This window comes from Malaclemys terrapin, chromosome 2, assembly GCF_027887155.1.
Source record: "Malaclemys terrapin pileata isolate rMalTer1 chromosome 2, rMalTer1.hap1, whole genome shotgun sequence".
Classification (NCBI taxonomy): Eukaryota; Metazoa; Chordata; order Testudines; family Emydidae; genus Malaclemys; species Malaclemys terrapin.
This window is the reverse complement of record NC_071506.1, coordinates 90,024,311-90,045,257: the sequence shown is the minus strand read 5'-3', so window position 1 is coordinate 90,045,257 and position 20,947 is coordinate 90,024,311. Positions and strand designations below refer to the sequence as shown.

Sequence of the window (20,947 nt, the reverse complement as noted above, 5' to 3'; positions counted from 1 at the left end):
TGGCATCCCTCAGGTTTATGGCTTATTTGAAGAATTGTCCCTGGCCATTTGTTTTTAAATGGAGTCAACTGTGGCTGATGCTCCAGCCTTAATTTAATCTGTATTGCAATACACAAGCAATTGCATGTACTATAACTAAGATAGCAGGCTGTTGGGAGAGTTCCATCTTAGCTATTTAAGGTACCTATCATTGTGATATCTGAGCACATTTTAAACTTGTTCTTGTGTAGTGTGAGCTAGAAAAAGCCATGATAGAAGTTTTAGTTACATAGGAGAAAGACTAGTAGCTGTAGATCGTACAAGTTAGTACAGTAGTATGCTCTTACTCTCTCTGGCTGTAGAGCACAGAAAGTTTGTCCACTCTTTTCCTTTAACCTAACAGCCATCATAGCCAGTGTTATTGCACTTATTTGTCTGTCAGTCCCCTCTTTGTTTTGTATAATATTAGGTGTTAAGTCCTCATTAACATGTTTAGAATTTTATGTAATTCGTAGTTAACATTCAATATAGTGTTAAAACCATATTCCCCAATCTCCTGCTATGTAATGTTAATTTTCTTTTGCATAATTGATCATTTCAAAGAGTATAGCCAGTTGGCACTTTCTTGACCTTTCAAAGTACACCTATCCAGTGTCCATGGATATCAGGGTATACACTTGTAACAGGGCCACTTGCCTCTTTAAGGGCTAGGAACTAGCCAGTCCTCTTCAATTTATCAGATCCAGCTGGGAAGGAGGTCAGGTGTTGCCTATAACTGGTTGAGAGCTCAGCTGCAGGTGGGAGATTGAAGGGAAGGATATGTCTTCCTTTCAGGCTGAGAGGGACAAGCAGAGGAACTTTGTTTTGATATTTTGCTTCAGTTTTATGTTGAAAAATAAAACTGTGCCCGGAAAAAGATGTAGGCATGGCTGTGAGTTCCTCCAGTTCACCAGATCAGCAGCTTACATGTAGTGGAGAATGGAGGGCAGCTGATTGGCCCTGGAACTAAGGCAGCAGACAGCCCAAAGCCAGACTGGTGGCACTGACACAATACTTTTCTCAGCACTAAGTCACTTAGTACCTTGCCTTGAATTCTTCAATCCAAGGAGTCACTTTGTTGTATAGGGCATTTTTAATTTATTAAAGATAATTTAGTACAGATTTAATATGGATAAAACTAAGTAGACAATTTTAGATTATAAAATAAATACAGTTATTTGTCTAATGAATTTTTTAAAATTCTGACTCCCTGAAATCAACTTAATAAATATTGTAATCTTATTAGACGTGATGGATGTTGGGACAAAATTAATTTTTTCTAGAGTATTTGTAAAGTTCTTTAAGTACTGAGTAGTACTTCGGCTCAAACAGCATTTTGGAAGGGGGAAGGAAAGAAACAGAAGGTTCCTGAAACTTTTAGAGTTTGGGTTTTCTGATTATTTTTTTTCTTTTGGCCTTTCTTTGGAGCTCTTCCAAGTACTTGAAAAAAATCAGTTTTATGGAATGTAAGGCATATGAGTTGGTTTGTACATGTGCTTCCTTTTTACTATCTTTAATATTTTTATATTCAAATCATAGCATGGGTGAGCTTACACAAGTTCTGCAGTGTTGTGCATGAATTTCATATAAACGTTGTGTGTGATCATTCTGGGACAAGTTGGTAAAGGATTCCTGAATACATTGCTAGTGACCTTTGGTTCTCAGTTCACTAGATGTCAATATAGCACTGACTCCTGAAAACACTCTTCTTAAGAGGATACTTGTCATTTGTATTTAGATTTGCTGTTAAATGTCTGAAGTCAAATATCAGGGTCAACATTTACTATACAAAAGAGTAGAATATGATTAAATTTTGATTTATTATGAATAGATTCTGCTCCTGGCACATAGGTACTATACATTCAGTACAGAATAATACTTCAAAGACCCACAAGATTTTTGCTGTTATTGCTGTTCACAGTTTGATGAAAACAGGACAGCCCTATTTTCAAATGACTTTCCATCCCCATTCTACCTCTTGTACAACCTTTCATAGATTTATTTAAACAAATCTAGTGATCTCTATATTTAAACTTTTAGGCCAAAATTCTAAAATTGGATGCCTAAAATTAGCCTCCTATATAAAAGTGGCATGATTTTCAGAGTTGCTGATCTCCCTCAGTTCCCACGGAAATAACGGAAGCTGAAGGAAACTCATCATCTTTGAGAATCAAGCTACTTTTTTTTCCCTCTCTATTTTTTGAAGAAAGGAGGATGGAGATTAAATGTGGATATACAAGACTAATTTTAAAAATCCATATTTGAGAATTTTGATGTCGATTAGTGTGTGTAAGACAGAATTTCTTTATTCATTGATCTCTTCCTCATCATCTTCAAATGTTTCCTCTCCATCATTTGCCGTAGCTTCTTGGTACTGCTGGTACTCCGAAACCAGGTCATTCATGTTGCTTTCTGCTTCTGTAAATTCCATCTCATCCATCCCTTCTCCTGTAAACCAATGGAGGAAAGCCTTTCTCCTGAACATGGCAGAGAACTGCTCAGAGATCCTTTTGAAGAGCTCTTGAATAGCTGTGCTGTTGCCAATGAAGGTGGAGGCCATCTTGAGGCCACGGGGTGGGATGTCACAAACTGCCACTTTGACATTATTTGGGATCCATTCCACAAAGTAGCTGCTGTTCTTGTTTTGGATGGCCAGCATCTGCTCATCAACCTCTTTCATGGACATGGGACCTCGGAATACTGTTGCCACTGTTAAATATCGTCCATGTCTTGGGTCACATGCTGCCATCATGTTTTTGGCATCGAACATCTGTTGAGTGAGCTCTGGAACAGTGAGTGCTCGGTATTGCTGACTGCCTCGGGCTGTCAAAGGAGCAAACCCTGGCATGAAAAAGTGAAGGCGTGGGAATGGCACCATATTTACTGCCAGTTTTCGAAGGTCAGCATTCAGCTGGCCTGGAAAACGCAACGATGTAGTTACTCCACTCATTGTAGCAGACACCAAATGGTTTAAATCTCCATACGTCGGGGTGGTGAGCTTCAGGGTGCGGAAACAAATGTCATACAAAGCTTCATTATCAATGCAGTAGGTTTCATCTGTGTTTTCAACCAGCTGGTGGACTGAGAGTGTAGCATTATAAGGCTCCACCACTGTGTCAGAGACTTTTGGAGAGGGCATGACACTAAATGTATTCATTATCCTATCGGGATATTCCTCTCGGATTTTGCTGATGAGTAGCGTTCCCATGCCAGAACCTGTTCCTCCTCCAAGGGAATGAGTGAGCTGAAATCCTTGCAAGCAATCACAGTGTTCGCATTCTTTTCTTACAACATCAAGCACTGAATCTACCAGCTCTGCTCCTTCTGTATAGTGTCCTTTGGCCCAGTTATTTCCTGCACCTGTTTGTCCTGAAATAATATAGGATAAAGGAAGAAAATATTACTGATAGGGTTTGATGGTTGGAGGCTTGATGATCTCAAATCACATATAATTAATTGTTCTAAATTTGTGAGCTAGTAAATCATACTCTCTGGTCTTCCTTGCAAATATGTACAGAAGAATTACTAGTGGCATTTTTTGACAATGAGCACATAGAAAAGTATTGTTAGCTGTGATTTCTGACAGATACTGAAGGGGAAATTAGGTTTTCCAAATATTATTCCAAATATTAACTGAACTTTATCTTTAGTTACTAAGTTTAGTTGAATTTACTTCCTGACTTTCTCTCAGCTTGGATAGTGAAAATTGGCTAGTCTGTTTCATGGTCATGTCTAATAATTTTGACTTTTTAGTTCCCATTCATAAACAATATTTGAATTTTAGACTCCGCAGAAGGAATGGTATTCTTTTAAAAATAAGCTGTTTCCACTGAAAGATTTAAAAATAATAATGAATGCATTGCTTTATACTTCCCTAAATGCTTTAAAACCTAAATTCCTTTTAATGTCCTAACCTGGTGTGAATCTTGTCATTTTAATGTATATTTTGTGATCTTTATCACAAAGGTGCCAGATTAAAAAACTCAGCAACCGAACCTCTCTATACATCCGCAGAGGAGTTGTAGCAACGGGCAGTTTTAGAGCAAGTTTCACATGTTGCTTTGCCTATTGTGCCTCGTCCAGGCATCCCTGATGTGGATGACCCAATTCTAGGCATAAGAGAGTGTGTTTCAGTTTCCATGCCCATTAATTTATTTTTCTTGGCCTTGTACCAGCATCTTGTATCCACACTGACTCCAGTGCAAAATGAGTGCAAAACACAACTATCCTCATCTGGCAGTGGAGCCAGTGGGGATGGGGGGGGGTTGATCGACACCCCTCACTCGTGGCCTTCAAGTGTATGTGTGCAGGGCCGGCTCCAGGCACCAGCCCACCAAGCATGTGCTTGGGGCGGCACCTGGAGGGGGGCGGCGCGGCGCTCTGGCCCGAGAGCGGGGCCGCGACCGGGCTCGCCGCCCTCCCCCTGGCGCGCTGGCTGCTGGGGAGAGCGGAGCCCCGGCCGGCTCGCCGCCCTCCCCCCAGCACTCCAGCCGGTCGGGGAGAGCGGCCCGTGGGCGGGCTTGGTGCCCTCCCCTACCGCGCTCCCCGCTGGGGGGGGGGGGAGGCTTTTTTGCCTGGGGCGGCAAAAAAGCCAGAGCCAGCCCTGTATGTGTGGCACCTTTTCACACAGGGCTGGAGACTGAGCCTACTCCACTCTCACCCAGCAACAATGGCTCCTGTCCAGCAGGGCTGAGACTGGCTTCCCATTCCAGGCATTGTGACATGGCACATGGGGTCACATGGTGCTGTGACCCCATGTGCCATGTAGGGTTGCCCTGGAGTCTCCAGGAATTAAAACTTAATCTTTCATTAAAGATTGTCATGTGATGAAACCTCCAGGAATATGTCCAACCAAAATTAGCAACCCTAGTGCCATGTCACAATGCCACATTCTCACATTTGGCTTGGCTGCTCCACTGGAGGCGTAGCCCTGCCAAGCCTGAGTGATGCTGCAACCCATGCACCATGTGGCAATGCCTGGAGTGGGGAGCCAGGTCCAGCCTCACAGGACAGGACCCACTGCTGCTGGGTGAACATGGGGCAGACTGATTCTCCAACCCCCACCCCTCCTCTGGGTCTCCCCTCTCCAGCACCACGCAGGGATTAGGGTTGCAGTGCCAGGGCATGGGGTGCATTATGGGTGGTCAGTGCCAGCTGGGTGGGACAAAGAAGAGGAGAGTATTCATCAATACATTGCCTCCCTCCATGCAAAATATGGCTCTACCACCGTTGGGTAGTATTTTACACACAGGTTTCTCACTTTACACTGGTGTAAATGACTGTGCGAGATGCAGAATTAGGCCCTCGATTTTAAAATTGCAGCACTTCATAGAGAACGGGGGGTTTGAGCTTCACTTTGAAGAAACTCTCTTGTTTTGTTAAGCTATTTTAAGAAAATTTGAGTTGTTAAAATGTTTACTTTTGTCTTATGTTACTGGTCACTTTCGTTTATATTCAGTTAATTTTGTCTCTGTATTTTGCCTTCTCCAAAACAGATCTAGAAATAAAGTTGACTCCTTGCTTTAGAGGCTTTTAATACCCCTAATCCAGTTTATTCCATAAGCACAAAGCTATCATTTGTTCACATTTAAAAACTCACTTTTTATAAAGAATATGATGCATATGCCACCAAATCATAGACACAAATCTTTTAAATTAAAGTATGTTAGTGTTTCATGTGGTTACTGGTTTCAAGCAAGGAATACAATTTCATTCAAGGATGAAGCTGACCTTCTGAAACTAGATTTTATGCCAAGATACAATGCTATATTTATCTTGATGTAACCAAAACTATGCTTCTTTACTTAAGTGACTGGCTTGAATCAAGATGTTGGTGTAAATAGGGGCCAGAGGTCTGATCTTGCAAGTTACTGAAAATGTCTAGCAGGTACTGAGTGCCCTCAACTTTCATTAATTTCAGTAGGAGCTGAGGGCACTCAGCACCTCTCATTGCTGCTCATTGCTATAAGATTGGGCCTCCAACTTTTCCTCAGCTTATATTTTCTCTCTCCATGCCACATTTTCCCCTCCCATTACAATATGGATGCTACGGGAGCTCTTTCCCTGTGTTGTTTCAGTGTTGTTCTATTAACTGGATAACAAAAGGTGCTAATAGAGGACCAGGTTTTTACGTTCCTCTTACTACTTTTATGAATAGTTCCATGAACTCAGTGGGACTACTTTTATGAGTAAATGCTACTCAGCATGAGTAATGGTAGCAGAATCAGACCCAGCTTCCAACTTTCATAGCTCTGCCCCACTCCTTTTCACCTTCTACCCACCCTCCATGACCAGGTTTAAGCCCCAGTCCATGTGCTGTGATGCGCTGCTGCCAAACCATCGGGTCAGCTAAACTGCTGGTTTTGGTATTGTTTAAATATCTTGTAACTTCACCATACCAATTTCAGTTTCCTTGTTCCATTATTGGTTAGCTAAGACATTGTCCTATACGTTGTTATAGCTTCCTCTCTCTTGAGAATGTGGGAAGTTCTGTATTTCCTGTCCAGGTGTGCAGAGTGCAAAACAATATCCTCCCAGCACTGAATAAGATAAAAATTGTCCTTGTTCTGCTTGAGCTAACCACCCTCTGTGCGTACTGCAGCCCACCAGGCAGCATCTAGCAAACAGATACTACTGTGCTGTGTATTTTGTAGGATCCTAACAAAAGATTCTAAGTTTAGTATCTTTCTCTGAAAATTGTCCCAGGAGTACGGGTAGCAGAATGTGGCCCAGAGATGGGAATAGTGATAAAGCATGAATGGAAACAAAACATAAGTAGAGACATTGATGGGGAATGAAGCAGAAAAAGGCAAATTGCTCAGGAAAGATAGGTACATGTGATTTGTTCAGTACAAAGAAATTAAATAGCAAAGATTACACTTATTTTCCCTCCTTTTATGTAGATAGTTATCTTTTGACCTTAGGAACACCTATTTTACCTTATTGAGTTGATAAATCTGTGACAATGCAGAGATATGATCTCATCCTGCTCACCAATAGGAGACTTTTTTTTTTTTTTAGCTTCGAGTTAAATAATGCAAACAAATCCAAGGCAATGAAAACTGGTCTCGTAAAGGATGTATAGAGGGAACAAACATAACCTACTATAAAATAAACATCTGACAGAAGGCTGTCTATTTTGAAACTGCAATTGTCTGATGACACTATTAAATCACAGAAGGAAAAACAAAAAGGCTCAAGTTGTAAGAAAACATGACAATGTTTTACTTAAAATATTTATATTGGAGTTGATCGGTGTACAAATTGCTCTCTCTTGTGATAGAATATTAAATCTGGGGACTTTAGAAGATGTTTTGCTGTATTTTGAACATTCTGAATGATCAGTTTCATATTTTCATTAGATACAATAAATTGTTATAGCTTATGACACTATGATGTGAAAATTTGCAGTTTATTAGGCTCAAGTAGATGCCCATCAGTTTACTCATACAGACTGTGGTAAATTATACTTTACCACCAAACACAATTGTGTTAGATCCTACTGGTCAAACACAGAGCCTACTATATTAAGGTTGTGGAACAATTCCCACTATAGGACCCAGTTTTCAGTTGCTTATAACTTTGCCAAACTGTAACTGTTTGGGGTGAAAATGTCCATGCTGGATGTCTGCCCCAGGCTGAATTATTTTTGCAACATTTCAGTCAACATTGTACAGCCATTTCTGAGAATGAGGCTAGGGGAAAATACATTGTTTTGCCCATGTTAAAAAAAAATCTGGCAACCTTTTCTTTGAACAGCTCTACTACTCCCATGCTTTGACTGTGGGGTGGCCTTTGTCTCAGGATTTCACTTTTTGCTATCCTCATGAAACACATTTGGCCAGGGTATAAGCCTTTGAAAAAAGTCAGTTTGCATATGCTCAAAGATTGATTGATTTAATTTTTAGCAGCTAAAATCTCTGAAAATTCCCGTCCTCACTGAACATGCTCAAGTCTCTCTCAGCTCCTAGTACTGACCATACTGTGCATGTGTCATCTCCAGAGAGCAAACAAGCATGTTCCAGCCCTGTGCTGTAACTCTCCCTGTAATGAGCATATTCCAGCCTTGTGCTGTAATTCTCCCAGGCACAGAGGGAGCAGGCATTAGAACTGATAGGGCACCTGTCTCTTCTGTGCGCACACACATGTACTGGTGCACTCTCACACCCCCACTGGCACCCTGGCAGTTTGGAGGAGGACACTGATTCAAACGCAAAGGGAACAAACTCCGGACTGGGGAGAGGGAAAGGAATAGATTGGAACAAGGAGCCTGCTGAGACTGGGACTGCAGGGGGGAGGGAGAGAGAGACTGACTGGGACCTGGGGGGAGTGGCTAAACTGGGATTGACACTGGTTGGCCAGAGAGGCTAGGACAAGTTTGACAAGGAGACCAGGAGCTGGGGAAGGGGGTGAGGAGACTGGGACACAGTGAGGGAAAATGGGGCAGGGAGGACTGGGAGCTAGTTGGCTGGGGGATGATGACACAGATTAGATAAGGAACTCGGGGGAGTACAGGTGACTGGGACTGGCTGGGCAGGGAGACTTGGACTAGGAACCAGTGGGGGAGAGGAGAAAGATCTACCAACAAGCTGGTATTGGGGGCAGGGGACTGGGAATGGCTTGTCAAAGAGACTGGAGGTTTACTGGGGAGAGGGGGATTGAGATTGGATGAGGAACTTGGGAAGGGAAATTACTCTTCTCATTCCAGTCCAATGCTATAACCAGCAAACTTACTGCTTCATATGAAAGAGGAATTATTTTCCTTGTGCTTATTCATATTTTAGGTCAATAAGCTTGTTAATATAAACTTTTACTCCTATTGACTTTAGTGGAAATTTTAGGTGTGCAAGGAATGCAGGATCAGGCCCGACATGCACAGAGAACACTAAGGCATTTGATGCACTTTAACTGACCTACTTTAGCATTTTGATGTGCTACAGTTATAAGTTCTGACTTAAAAAAAGCAAAAAGCTGAGTTTAGGAACAAATCCCTCCCTATAACCATGGGTCTGAGATACGGCAAATATAGAATCACCATCCTCTGCCACAGAATCCTTTGTGGGGCCCATAACAGATATCAAATAATAAATAAAAAGATGGGGGGGAGGAGCTTTATTGGCTTTTGACACAGTAGATTTCCGTTTCACTTCTAAGGCACCCATTCACCAGATTTGTAGGACAGTGCCTGATGCTGGCATTAGGCCCAGCATGGGACACCAATTGATCACATGCTTTTAGCTCATTGTTAGTTTAGCAGGAAGAGAGTATAATGTAGTGGAGGGCTGTTCGGGAAGTTTTTAATTTATTTTGCTGTGTTTTGAGATGGTTCCAGGCTGCAAAGTTCTGATTCAGACTTTTCAGAAGTGTAAGTGAGTTCATTTTCATGGGTTTGGTTTGGCCCACTATTGAAAAAGGGAGCCGTTGTGAAGTTTGGGTTCAGAAACAAAGTTTTCCAAAGTTTCAGGTTGTTTGGATCTGTGGTTTTGGATCAGACCCACCTTTGCTTACTATAATTTAAAAGCATTTTAAAGGAACACACACATCCCTTTACCATAATTGCCAGGAAGTTTAATGTCTGGAAAGGGAATGGGGATACTGTTACAAAAGCAGTTAAAAATTTAAAGGCCTTTGAAAGTTTATAGCCTTTTATTCCCCTCCTCAGTTGCAAGGTCTTGGGGTTTGTTTCATTTTCCGCTACCAGCCTAATATGTATCCTTCCCATGCTTGTGTTTGACACAGCACACCAACTTGTATGCTGCACCCTAACAATAATCTGGGGAATGGTTTTTGTGGTTAAGGCATAGAACTGAAAACCAGGAGATAGCAGTTCTAGTGATAGTTCCAGGGCCGCCCGCGGGGAGGCAAGTGGGGCAATTTGCCCCAGGCCCCGCAGGGGCCCCCATGAGAGTTTTTCAGGGGCCCTGGAGCAGGGTCCTTCACTTGCTCCGGAGGCCCCGGAGCTTCTTCCGCTCTGGGTCTTCGGCGGCAATTCGGCGGCGGGGGGTCCTTCCGCCCCAGGACCCGCCGCCGAAGTGCCCTGAAGACCCATGGCGGGGGGTCCTTCCACCCCAGGACCTGACGCCAAAGTGCCAGGTCTTCGGTGGCAATTCGGCAGCGGGGGCCCCCTGCCTCTGAAGACCCCAGGCCCCCTGAATTCTCTGGGCGGTCCTGGATAGTTCTGCCTGCACACTTAACTTATAGATGCTTGAGTTGCCTCATCTGTAAAATGGGTCTGATAATACTCTCTAACTTGAAAGGGGGTATTGTGAGGTTTAATTCACTAGTGTTTGTAAAGTACTTGGTGACCCTCAGATGGAAGGTGCAACAGAAGTATAAAGTTGAAAAAATTCTCACTGGATGGAATCTCCCTGTTTGCTTTCAGAATGACAGTTCTGTTTGGTTTTGAGCTGGTTTCTTATTTTACTAGAAAAAAAACAACTACACCAGCATGCGGTTGCACCTAATCTGCTTTGCACACCGTTTTTTTCCCCATTTCTGACTATACTGCACACTGACCTACTGAAAAGGTAAGAAATTCCATGGTCAGTGAAGAATTTCATGCCCATGGAATTTATATAAAACTATGGCTCCAACTAATAGGGGAATTTGTGAGAGAGAGAGAGAGAGAGAGAGAGAGAGAGCAGTTCCCTTTTTTCCCCTGCAGAATTTCCCTACCCTTTTAAAAGAAGTACAGGAACCCTGTAAGTTCAATGAATATAGCACAATTTAGAGTATCAGAAAGTCATGGGAAATATTTAGTATGTTTGTGTAATTCAGAAAATTGTCAATGTAATTAATAGAGCAATGTTTGACCCTCTTTTGGATTTTTGTTTTGTTTTGGTTTTTTGGACAACTGATATTTGGATAATTGAACTGTACTGTTTAGCTACCAAACTTCTTGTTACTACTGGCTGCTTACAGCTGTTCGAATAAAAAAAAAAAAATTTAAGCTCTTCTCTCCCCTCTATCCCAAAGTACATTTTGACAGTTAATTTCTTGGTAATTGAGCACATGTTTTAAAAGGAAAACATGATATCCACATACCAAAGATGAAATTATCAGGTCGAAACAGTTGACCAAACGGACCAGATCTCACACTGTCCATGGTTCCTGGCTCCAAGTCCACTAAGACTGCTCTGGGTACATATTTCTGTGCTACAATAAAAATTAAAGACATCCTTAGTATACTGAAATAGGCCAAGTTCCTTCTATTATATTTCTTAATATATAAACAAATTATATGTCATAGTATGTAACATTCTTAGCTTGCTCATGTATCCTGATACAACTTGTATTCCTATATAGGTGTCTTTCCTCTCAAACATTATAGGAAAAAATCACTTCTGGTTTAGCAGCAGACTTAAAATCCTTTGTTTTTTTTGTCATTCATCCATCTAAATTACATTTAAAAAACTGCTCTTCTACCAGTTGATATCCATATATGCAATTATCTGGGGAAATATAGTTTACATGTTCTTGGTAAACAGTTTATCATATATTACATGAGTAGAGAGTCTTTTATTCAAATAATCCCCAGATATTTTATAAATGTAAAGAACCACTTGCATCCACCACTGAAATGGAGCCACTTCTGGGAGGTGGAAAACAGCAGCTGTTTAACAGCACACACCACCACTATACAGTACAACAGTTAATAACAGGAAGTGAAAAATGTCTTACCCAATTGAAATTGTAGGGGGAATTTAGGTAGAAAGAATTACCCGATCTGAAATTTGTCCCACACTTTGCAAAAAGTGCCAGGGATCTTGAATGTGCACAAGTGATCCAGATATCAGTTTTACAACCCATATGGAAGAAACATCTTCAGCAGCACAGTACCCACTAACACCATACTGGGGTATTGATTCCCAGCATTCAGAGAACACTGCCATCTTAGTGAGTCACCATCACTTCCCGAGGCCCAAACTTTCTTAGCTTCTGAACTCGTAGTCAGTGTACTCGGGACAAGCTCACGTTATAAACTGCTTAGTGGTGTCAGTCAATCAACAGACACGTTTACGTGACTTAATCGTATATTCACAAGCAAAAACTCCTAGCAAACAAAAAATAAATTCAGAGCTGTTTGCACCATTTCCTTCCTGCTGCCTAGAGAGAGGGAGTCACAGCAGATGTTGGGTTGGGTGGTTGATTGGCAGACAATGCACACATGTCTAATCAAGTTTTGTAGCTGAAGCTATGAGTAAACCTTTGCTTTCTTCACCATTTTAACATGCCTCCTCTCCCAGTTAGGGAATATCACTCTCCTCACCCCTCCTAACCTCCTCCGGCGGCGGCAGCACTTACAGGATGATTCATTATAGTAGACATTGATTCTCTCCAGCTGCAGTGCTGAGTCACCAGCGTAGCCTCCTGCTGGGTCGATGCCATGTTCATCACTGATCACTTCCCAAAACTTAGGGCGGAACAGAAAAAGGGAGAGAAACTTGGTTAAAGGAAGACGTGAGCAGAGCTGTTCTCACCATAAAAAAACCCTCAACCCTGTGTCTCCTTCTTTCACCAACGTCAAAATAATCCAAACACACCCACACTTGGCAGGGACTGGGAAGCCCTTGGAGGCATGTCTTGCCCTAACAGCTGCCGGATTCTTGGCATATCTGAGAGCTGCTTCTCTGAGCCCCGCCCTGACCCTGGCCCGACCAGCGGAGAGGAGATGGGGTGGGGTTGGAGAGAGACAAAAGCCTGGCAGCTGATCTACCCCCAGGATTTAAAACCAAACACAGCAAACGGTTAACATCACAAACAGTTTGCAGGGCTATTTTACGGGTTGTTGCTTTTCTTTTTGCTGCTTTTCTTTCTTTGATCCACTACTCCAGTTCATTTAATTATTTATTTATTTCGTTATTGCTTGTCGTTTTTCCAAAGCCTTTTATGGTCACATGAAGGAGGCAACTTTTGCTGGTTTTCAAGCTCTCTGGTCTGTATGCGCCGACCCCAAGAGAAGTCAGAGTCCAACCTTTTTGTTGTGAGAAAAAAACACCGCCTCTAAACGGCCATAGATATCAGAGGAAAATGTTTTCACCCCTCAGCCAAAAGGCTAGAATTTGTCAAGATAAGAACATCCTAAGGCAATGACACGCCTTGTTGCTTTGCAGAACTTTTCGTTGTGCTGCTGAAGGACTTAAAAAGCAGCTGTGGTACCGTTGTACAACAAAACACATCTTCAAAAACAACTACATTTCCCTACGTGCAGGTCTTAGGAAATAATAAGTGAGGATACTATTTAGAGGAGGAAAAGAGCTCTTACCTTAGTTCCAATTTGGTTTCCACACTGGCCAGCCTGGATGTGGACAATTTCTCTCATTGTGATACTTACAAGTCTCTCTCACTCTCAGACTCTTTGCAGAGTTCAGCTATGTGCAGTGTGTCTCTGGCTCAATGAGTGTTTTATTGGCTCTGGGACTGTGCTCTTCCCTCCCAGCTCTGCTCACTGTGCAACTTCACTGCAAAAATACCCAGCCCAGGCTGAGCAACTGGCTTTGGCCAGCCTCCACTGGGGCTGGATCTCTGTGTGAATGGCATTTCAGCTCATCTTTCATTTCTGGTCCAGAATGATGTCAAGGGGCCAAGACTGGAACTGGCTAACACATTAACCATTTAGGAGCTTGCATTTTCCTTACTCAAAAGTGTCTATTTATAATAGACAAGATAAATAAAATAATACCAAAGTAACAATAATTTATGGACATAATCATATCAAACTTGAACACAGGTGACTGTACTTTACTGAGAGCAGGTTAAATAGTTTTTTCACCCCAAGTTTGGTGGCTGCATTTTCATAATACTTTTTTTAATTTTAGCATTAGATAAGTAGGGAAATAATTAATTGCTCTCACGTTGTGTGATTAGTATCTTAGCATATACCTGCACGTTTGACATTTACAGTAAAAGTCCCAAATATTTCTCGCATGGAGTCAGTTCACTCCTACACAAGCCCACATTTTGCTTTTAATCTTGACAATAGTTTGCAAATATCAGGTTAGTTAGCTTCACAACACCCCTGTGAAAGAAGTGCTATCCAATTTGACGTGGAAGGAAACCATTGTCTTCACTGGGATATTTGCATGAGGATGGGTTTGCAACATCCGGCCTTAAGTGTCAGAGCTAGGGTTGGTACCACATCCTGTGCTCAGACCGCTAAACCATACACCACTTATAACAATCATAATCTTGCAAATCTATAGTTATTATTATATCACTGTTGTGATTAGAAGCCCTAGTCATGGACCAAGACCCTATTGTGCTAGGCACTGTACAAACAGAACAAAAAGATGGTATCTGCTCCAAAGGGCTAACAATCTAAGGCAAGAGACAACAGATAGTTGAGTGAGTACAAGGCAACTTTGGCATGATGGCCACCTTTGATCCAAATAGCTTCCAAAAGACTTTATTAATTGCACAAACAAATCATTGTATATATCCACTAAATGTACATGTGCTGGCTATAAGTAGCAGCTAATCAAACAAACAATGTTTAGATGCCAAACCTTCTTGCTTTATTCCCACAAATAGTCCCATTGTAGCCATAAGAACTATTTGTGTGAGCAAGGAGAGCAGATATTGGCCCCATTTGCACGCATTTTCCAAAAGGTGAAATACGCACTAGTGATCAGCCTGACTTGCAGGGCCGGCTTTAGGCCAATTCCACCAATTCCCCCGAATCGGGCCCCGCGCCTAAGAGGGCCCCGCACCCAGTGGCAGGGCCACCCAGAGTGGGGGGCAAGTGGCAGAGAATCCCTTCCCTGGCTAGAGGCGCCTTTTTAATTTTTACTCACCCAGCGGTGCTCCAGGACTTTGGCGGCACTTTGGTGGCATGTCCTTCAGTGCCACCAAAGACCCGGAGCGAGTGAAGGAACCGCCACCAAAGTCTAGGAGCGCCGCCCGGTGAGTACAAGCCCCACGTGGGTTTTTTTTTTTTACTCATCCCTGTGGGGGCCCTGTCAAAACTGTTCGAATCGGGCCCCACACTTCCTAAAGCCGGCCCTGCTGACTTGAATCAACCTAGAATCTCACTCCCTTTTCCTGGTGTCAGTCTGCTAGGCCCAGAGGAAAACATTCCAGCACCAACCTGGCAGTCATTGAATGTAAACATCCTCACTGCTCCTCTGTCATCCATGTTAATGTTTACTCAGCCTGTAGTCTGGTTAAAGGCAAGTTATGAGATTCAACCTCCTTTATAACCTGTATATATCTGAGGTAAATGCACTCCTCCTAAGTTGTTCATAGCTTTGATCCTGGAAGGGACTGACCACTCCATCCAGCAAAGACCTAAGAAATGTGTTTAAGTACTTAAGTATAGTCTTAATTACTTTAAATTATGCAGGTGCCCAAGGGCCATGTTTTAAGGTGTTTATATGCAGTGGTGAGCTGGAGCTGGTTCGCACCAGTTTGAAGCAGTTTTAGAACCGGTTGTTAACCCACTTCCCTGCGAGGGGGCGCAGTGGTCTTGATGGGCTCTGGCCGGGGAGTGATGTAATTCCTCCTCCGGCCACTGGGGGCGCTGCGGGAGCCATGTGGGCTGCCGCCTGGCCCTGGGCATGAGCTCTGTTGTTGCTGCTGCTCCCCTGGCCCTGGGGCTCCCACTGCTGCCTGGTAGGTCCCCGGCTGCTCTGCTGGGCCTGGGCTGCGTCTTGCTGCTCGGGCTGCTCTGAGCCGCTCTCCCTGTGAGTACCCGCCATCCTGCCCGCAGCCAGCCCGTCTCCAGCCAGCCCCACACCCCCTGCCCACAGCCTGCCCCCCCACCCTACCCACAGCCAACCCCGCCACACCCCCTGCCCTGCCCGCACCAGTCCTGCACCCCTGCCCTGCCTGCAGTCAGCCCTGCACCCCCTGCCCGCAGCCAGCCCCTGCCGCACCCCCTGCCCTGCCCCCCCACCCTACCCACAGCCAACCCCGCCACACCCCCTGCCCTGCCCGCACCAGTCCTGCACCCCTGCCCTGCCTGCAGTCAGCCCTGCACCCCCTGCCCGCAGCCAGCCCCTGCCACACCCCCTGCCCTGTCTCCAGCCAACCCCTGCCTCACCCCCCTGCCCGAAGCCAGCCAGCCAGCCAGCCCTGCACTCCTCTGTCTCCAGCCAACCCCTGCCGCACCCTCCTGTGGCCCTGCCCGAAGCCAGCCAGCCTCACACACCCGTCTCCAACCAGCCCCGCACCACCCTGCCCTGCCTGCCCCACCTCCAGTCAGCCCCTGCCCTGCCTTCAGCCAGCTCCACACCCTCCCCATCTCCAGCCAACCCCGCACCCACTTGCCTCCAGCCCACCATGCACCCTCCAGTATCCAGCCTGCTCCACACCCCCTGCCCAGGCAGTAATCCTGAACACCTGCTTCAATGAGGAGGGCAGGGAGCAGCTGAGACCCACACATGTGCACACCCTAGGGTGACCAGACAGCAAGTGTGAAAAATCAGGACAGGGGGTAGGGAGTAATAGGAGCCTATATAAGAAAAAGACCCAAAAATCAGGACTGTCCCTATAAAATCGGGACATCTGGTCAGCCTAGCACACCCCAAGGGAGTGGCGGGGACCCACACATGTGAAACGGAGCTCATTTCTAGTTCAGGCCATCTTTTAAAAAAAGAACTTTAGGTAGGGTTAACATACATCCATATTTTCCCAGATATGTCAGGCTTTTTTGGTTCTTAAATCGGAAAATACGAATGTATGGTAACCCTATTGGTACAAAAAATACATACTGTGGCACATCCCTTAAATCAGAATTTTTTATAGGGAACTGGTTGTTAAGATTTTGGCAGCTCATCACTGTTTATGTGCCTAAAGATGCACATAGGTACTTTTGAAAATTCCACTAGCCAACTAATTGATTGTGCTTAGGCATTTTTGAAAGTCCTGCTAGGTACCTATCTGCATCTTTTGGCACCTAAATACCTATAAAAATGTGGCCCTAAGTGCTTTATAGGATTGAGCCCCAGAAGAACAATCTTTTAAACAGGGATTACTTGTATGAACATAATCTTAACTCTCTATTATAGATTTATACCTATTGCAATTTTATCATGATCTCTTTCTCAGCTTCCTTATACCTATAATTTAAATTAACTACAACTAAGGGCTGTATTCTCCCATTTATTTTATGCCTAACTTGACAATTATAATATGAATTTTATATCTGCTGCATTAAGAAGACAACAGGTCTCTAAATATCTTGTTCTAGCAAAGTTCCCTCAGACATTTCAGAACTGTCTCATACTTTGGCTTCTAATAAAATCGCTGTCCCTTCTTTTTGCAATAGTTATCTGTATACTCAAAGTAAATATAGTAAAAGCTGGTCACATGTCTTATGGCCAGAAGATACAACCTCTATGCACCTCACAGGCCTGACCCTTTGAACACTCATCTCCTATGGCCTACATTTTCAAAAGTATCCCCTCCAGTAAGTATAGGAGCAGGGGATAGGGCTAGTGCATCCCCTAATATGCAATAGACCATATGTAAAATAAGGAACATATAACCTCTAGAACATCTGTCTGAATTTGTCTATGAATGCTGTTTATTAAAAGCCATTAGTTTTAGTTAACATTAAACAGTTCTTTGATGTTCTGGTTGGAGATCTCTTTCCATTTTCTAGTAGACAGGCATCTATGTCACAAGCAGGGTTAGGCACCACCATTTGGTATGACAGACACTTGACAAAATTACCATACTTAGAGACGGACATTGGAGGAGTTGGGTTATGTCATTCAGTCATTCAATTTTTTAAAAAATTACCACAATCTTCAAAAATTTTACCACGGACACCTGTGTCTGTGTACGGACACGTTGCTGACCCCAGGTCACAAGTAGCATCGACAAACACCTTCACTAGCAGCCTCAGCAGAGATGTCAGAGATGGAATGAAGAATTAAATACTTCTATGCCTCTAGAGGTGGTCTTACTTCCTCCAAAATGCCACTCCTCCAGGGTCAAGGTGTATTGCCAAGAAGGAAAAGCTTGCACTGCCATTGTCTGTGCTATACTGAACATGTTCTTTGGATAAACCAAAGACTAACATTCCCAGTCTCTCAATCTGGCACCTTTCACAAGAACTAAAAGTTCACTTTAAAACTAAAATAAATATTGAGACACAAGGGAGAATAAATTCCACAGTGCAGATAAAGTGTCTAGGTTCATGACAAGTTGCTACAGTACACAGAAAAGATGTTCCAGTAATAACATTACAGACTCATCATCTTCTTAGCAGTCAGAAAAACCACATGGAAATTTTTTTAACATCCTGGGAAAACACCACAGTAGTTCTTCCCTATTTAGTTGGTCATGAGACTTGATTGTTAAGCTGTTTCCTGCTTTTCTGGGAATGTATTTGTGTTCAGTGCAATGTTATTGCTGGGAGCACTCCTATATATTAGAGGAGTTTGCATAGGCTAATGAGATGTTAATGTTGCAAAAGAGCTGTTAACGCGATTGCTAGGTGTGGGGTTCCCTAATAATTAAATAAATAACATAAAATAACTATTTTATTTTGATTTGGTTTATAAGAACATTAGCAAGTGTCCATCACATGCTCTGGGTGATTTCACAAAATTTTAAAATTCACAGTATCAAAATAATATTCAAAATTCACATAGTACACTGCACATTTCATACTAACAGTCAGCTTACCAGCAAGCTTATAAACAAAACTCACCCTACACTAAAAACTGAACAGGAATGTCTTGTTGAGGCTGAGATTTATTTATGTATGTATGTATGTATGTATGTATTGTTTGGCAGTTTTTAAGTTTCCATGTGTTTAAAAAAACAACTTGTTGTATTTAATTAATTAATTTCTCCACATGTACAGGAAGTGAAAGGCTTTGATTAAATTTGGTACAAGTTTACTCTAATAAATGATGGTTTTGGTACATATAAAATTAAACCGTTTGAGACATTTTACACAGATAAAAACTATGCACTCATGTATTTGTCATGGGCGTTTCACATTCAATCATGTCAGCTCATCTATACTCCCAGGATTATTTCCTTTTTTATTGTGAGACAGAGAGGAGACAGGAGTGCTTAAGCAGTTTCCAGAATTGGGGGGGGGAGTCCTTAGTCTTTTTCTATTTGACAAAAAAATAATATTTTTTCTCCAGTGATATCAAGAATTTGTGCAGGGCTGCTAATAATGTTTACTAGGCAACTGCTACTACTGTAGAGACAGGTTGGTGTATCCTATATATAGTGTGGCTACACTTTTAACTCAGCAGTTGGATTTATATAAATAAACAGACTAACCCAGACAAACCTTTTACCAGATTATAAAATGTATGAGGGCAAATTAGGCAGTTAAACTACCTGGCATTAGCACAACACAAACTGAGACAAGCAAGGAGATTCAAAATTAAGACAGAAGTTGGTCTCCATTCAGCTTTGGTGCCACTCTGTGTGACAGATTTCAGAGTAGCAGCCGTGTTAGTCTGTATCCGCAAAAAGAACAGGAGTACTTGTGGCACCTTAGAGACTAACAAATGTATTTGAGCATAAGCTTTTGTGAGCCAAAACCCACTTCATCGGATGCATGCAGTGGAAAATACAGTAGGAAGATATATATATATATATACACAGAGAACATGAAACAATGGGTGTTACCATACACACTGTAACGAGAGTGATCAGTTAAGGTGAGCTATTACCAGCAGGAGAGAAAAAAACTTTTTGTAGTGGTAATCAAAATGGCCCATTTCCAGCAGTTGACAAGAATTCCCTCTCCTCTCTCTCTCCCACCCCCCCCCCACCCCCACCCCCCACCCCGTTCCTCACACCTTCATGTCAACTGCTGGAATTGGGCCATTTTGATTACCACTACTTACAAAAAGTTTTTTTTTTTCTCTCCTGCTGGTAATAGTCTCTAAGGTGCCACAAGTACTCCTGTTCTTTCTGTGTGACAGAGACTTTTGAAATCTGATTTGTTTGAGACAGAAAGGCCCAGATCCTCAGTGATATTTAGGCCCCTGACTTCCATTACTACCTTTGAGGATTTGGGCCAAAGTGCAAAATAAAAGTATTCTAGAAGGAACACGCTGTCATTTCCTCAACCCCCTGTGAGCGATACAGTTGCTAAAGGACAGTCAATCTGGAGATTAATATTAATTATTATTATTATTATATTTTGAAAAAGGTTTGTTTTGAACTTTACAATGCATTAGTACTGCTGACCACGAGGTATTGCTGATTTGCTTGCTGGAATGTACTGTATGACCTTACAATGAGCTTGCTGTTTTCTTTTTAAGGGATCCCAGAAGGTGGTGCTGGGTAACTACTCACTCCCCAAATGCTTTCATAAGCAAAGTCCTTCTGGATTCTGTTTTGTCAGTGCTCCTTTTCAAGATAAATGTGAACTCACCATAAGACACTGAGATGCACTGTCATTAATATACAAATGATGAGCAACATTTCCTTTTCACTGAATCCAGATTCTGTAGTCACATCACACTTGCCATCTCTATCTGAAATGAGGATTGGAATCAAAGCAACATCAACTCAGCGAAATGGAAGTTCTGAATGTTTTGCAGGGGAAACACCGAGAAAGATGGGCAGCAGCAAGGGTGGCTGTAGCACTTTTTTAGCTTTGTTTTTAACATGTTGCATACCAGATCTTCACATTCCTAATCTGTGCACTTATATGGACCTCATCACCATAGTACTCACAATCATTAATGGATTTTATCTTCAGAACACTCCTCTGATGTAGAGGAACATTATTACCATTTTACAGACAGGGAACTGAGGGACAGGGTAAAGAAGTCACTTGCCCAAGGTAATACATGAAACCTGTCACTCATCTGGGAACTGAACCCAGCTCTCCCACAGCTAAGGTCAATGCCCTATCCACTTTAGACCATCCATGCTCTCATGCCAGCTACTACTATTAGAATACATCACACTATCATCTTTTTTTCTCCACATGCAAGGTCCT

At 42.8% G+C, this 20,947-nt stretch overlaps 1 protein-coding gene across 1 annotated transcript; it reads right to left on the bottom strand.

Annotated features, from left to right (window-relative positions):
* Window positions 1-1,819: 1,819 nt before the first annotated feature.
* On the bottom strand, window positions 1,820-13,503 carry TUBB6 (tubulin beta 6 class V). The gene is made up of 4 exons (XM_054019527.1): window positions 13,283-13,503; window positions 12,322-12,430; window positions 11,062-11,172; window positions 1,820-3,387 (listed from the first exon to the last, which is right to left on the bottom strand). The coding sequence occupies exons 1-4, from the start codon at window positions 13,337-13,339 to the stop codon at window positions 2,324-2,326; spliced, it is 1,341 nt and encodes a 446-aa protein (XP_053875502.1). The 5' UTR covers window positions 13,340-13,503; the 3' UTR covers window positions 1,820-2,323.
* Window positions 13,504-20,947: the final 7,444 nt, after the last annotated feature.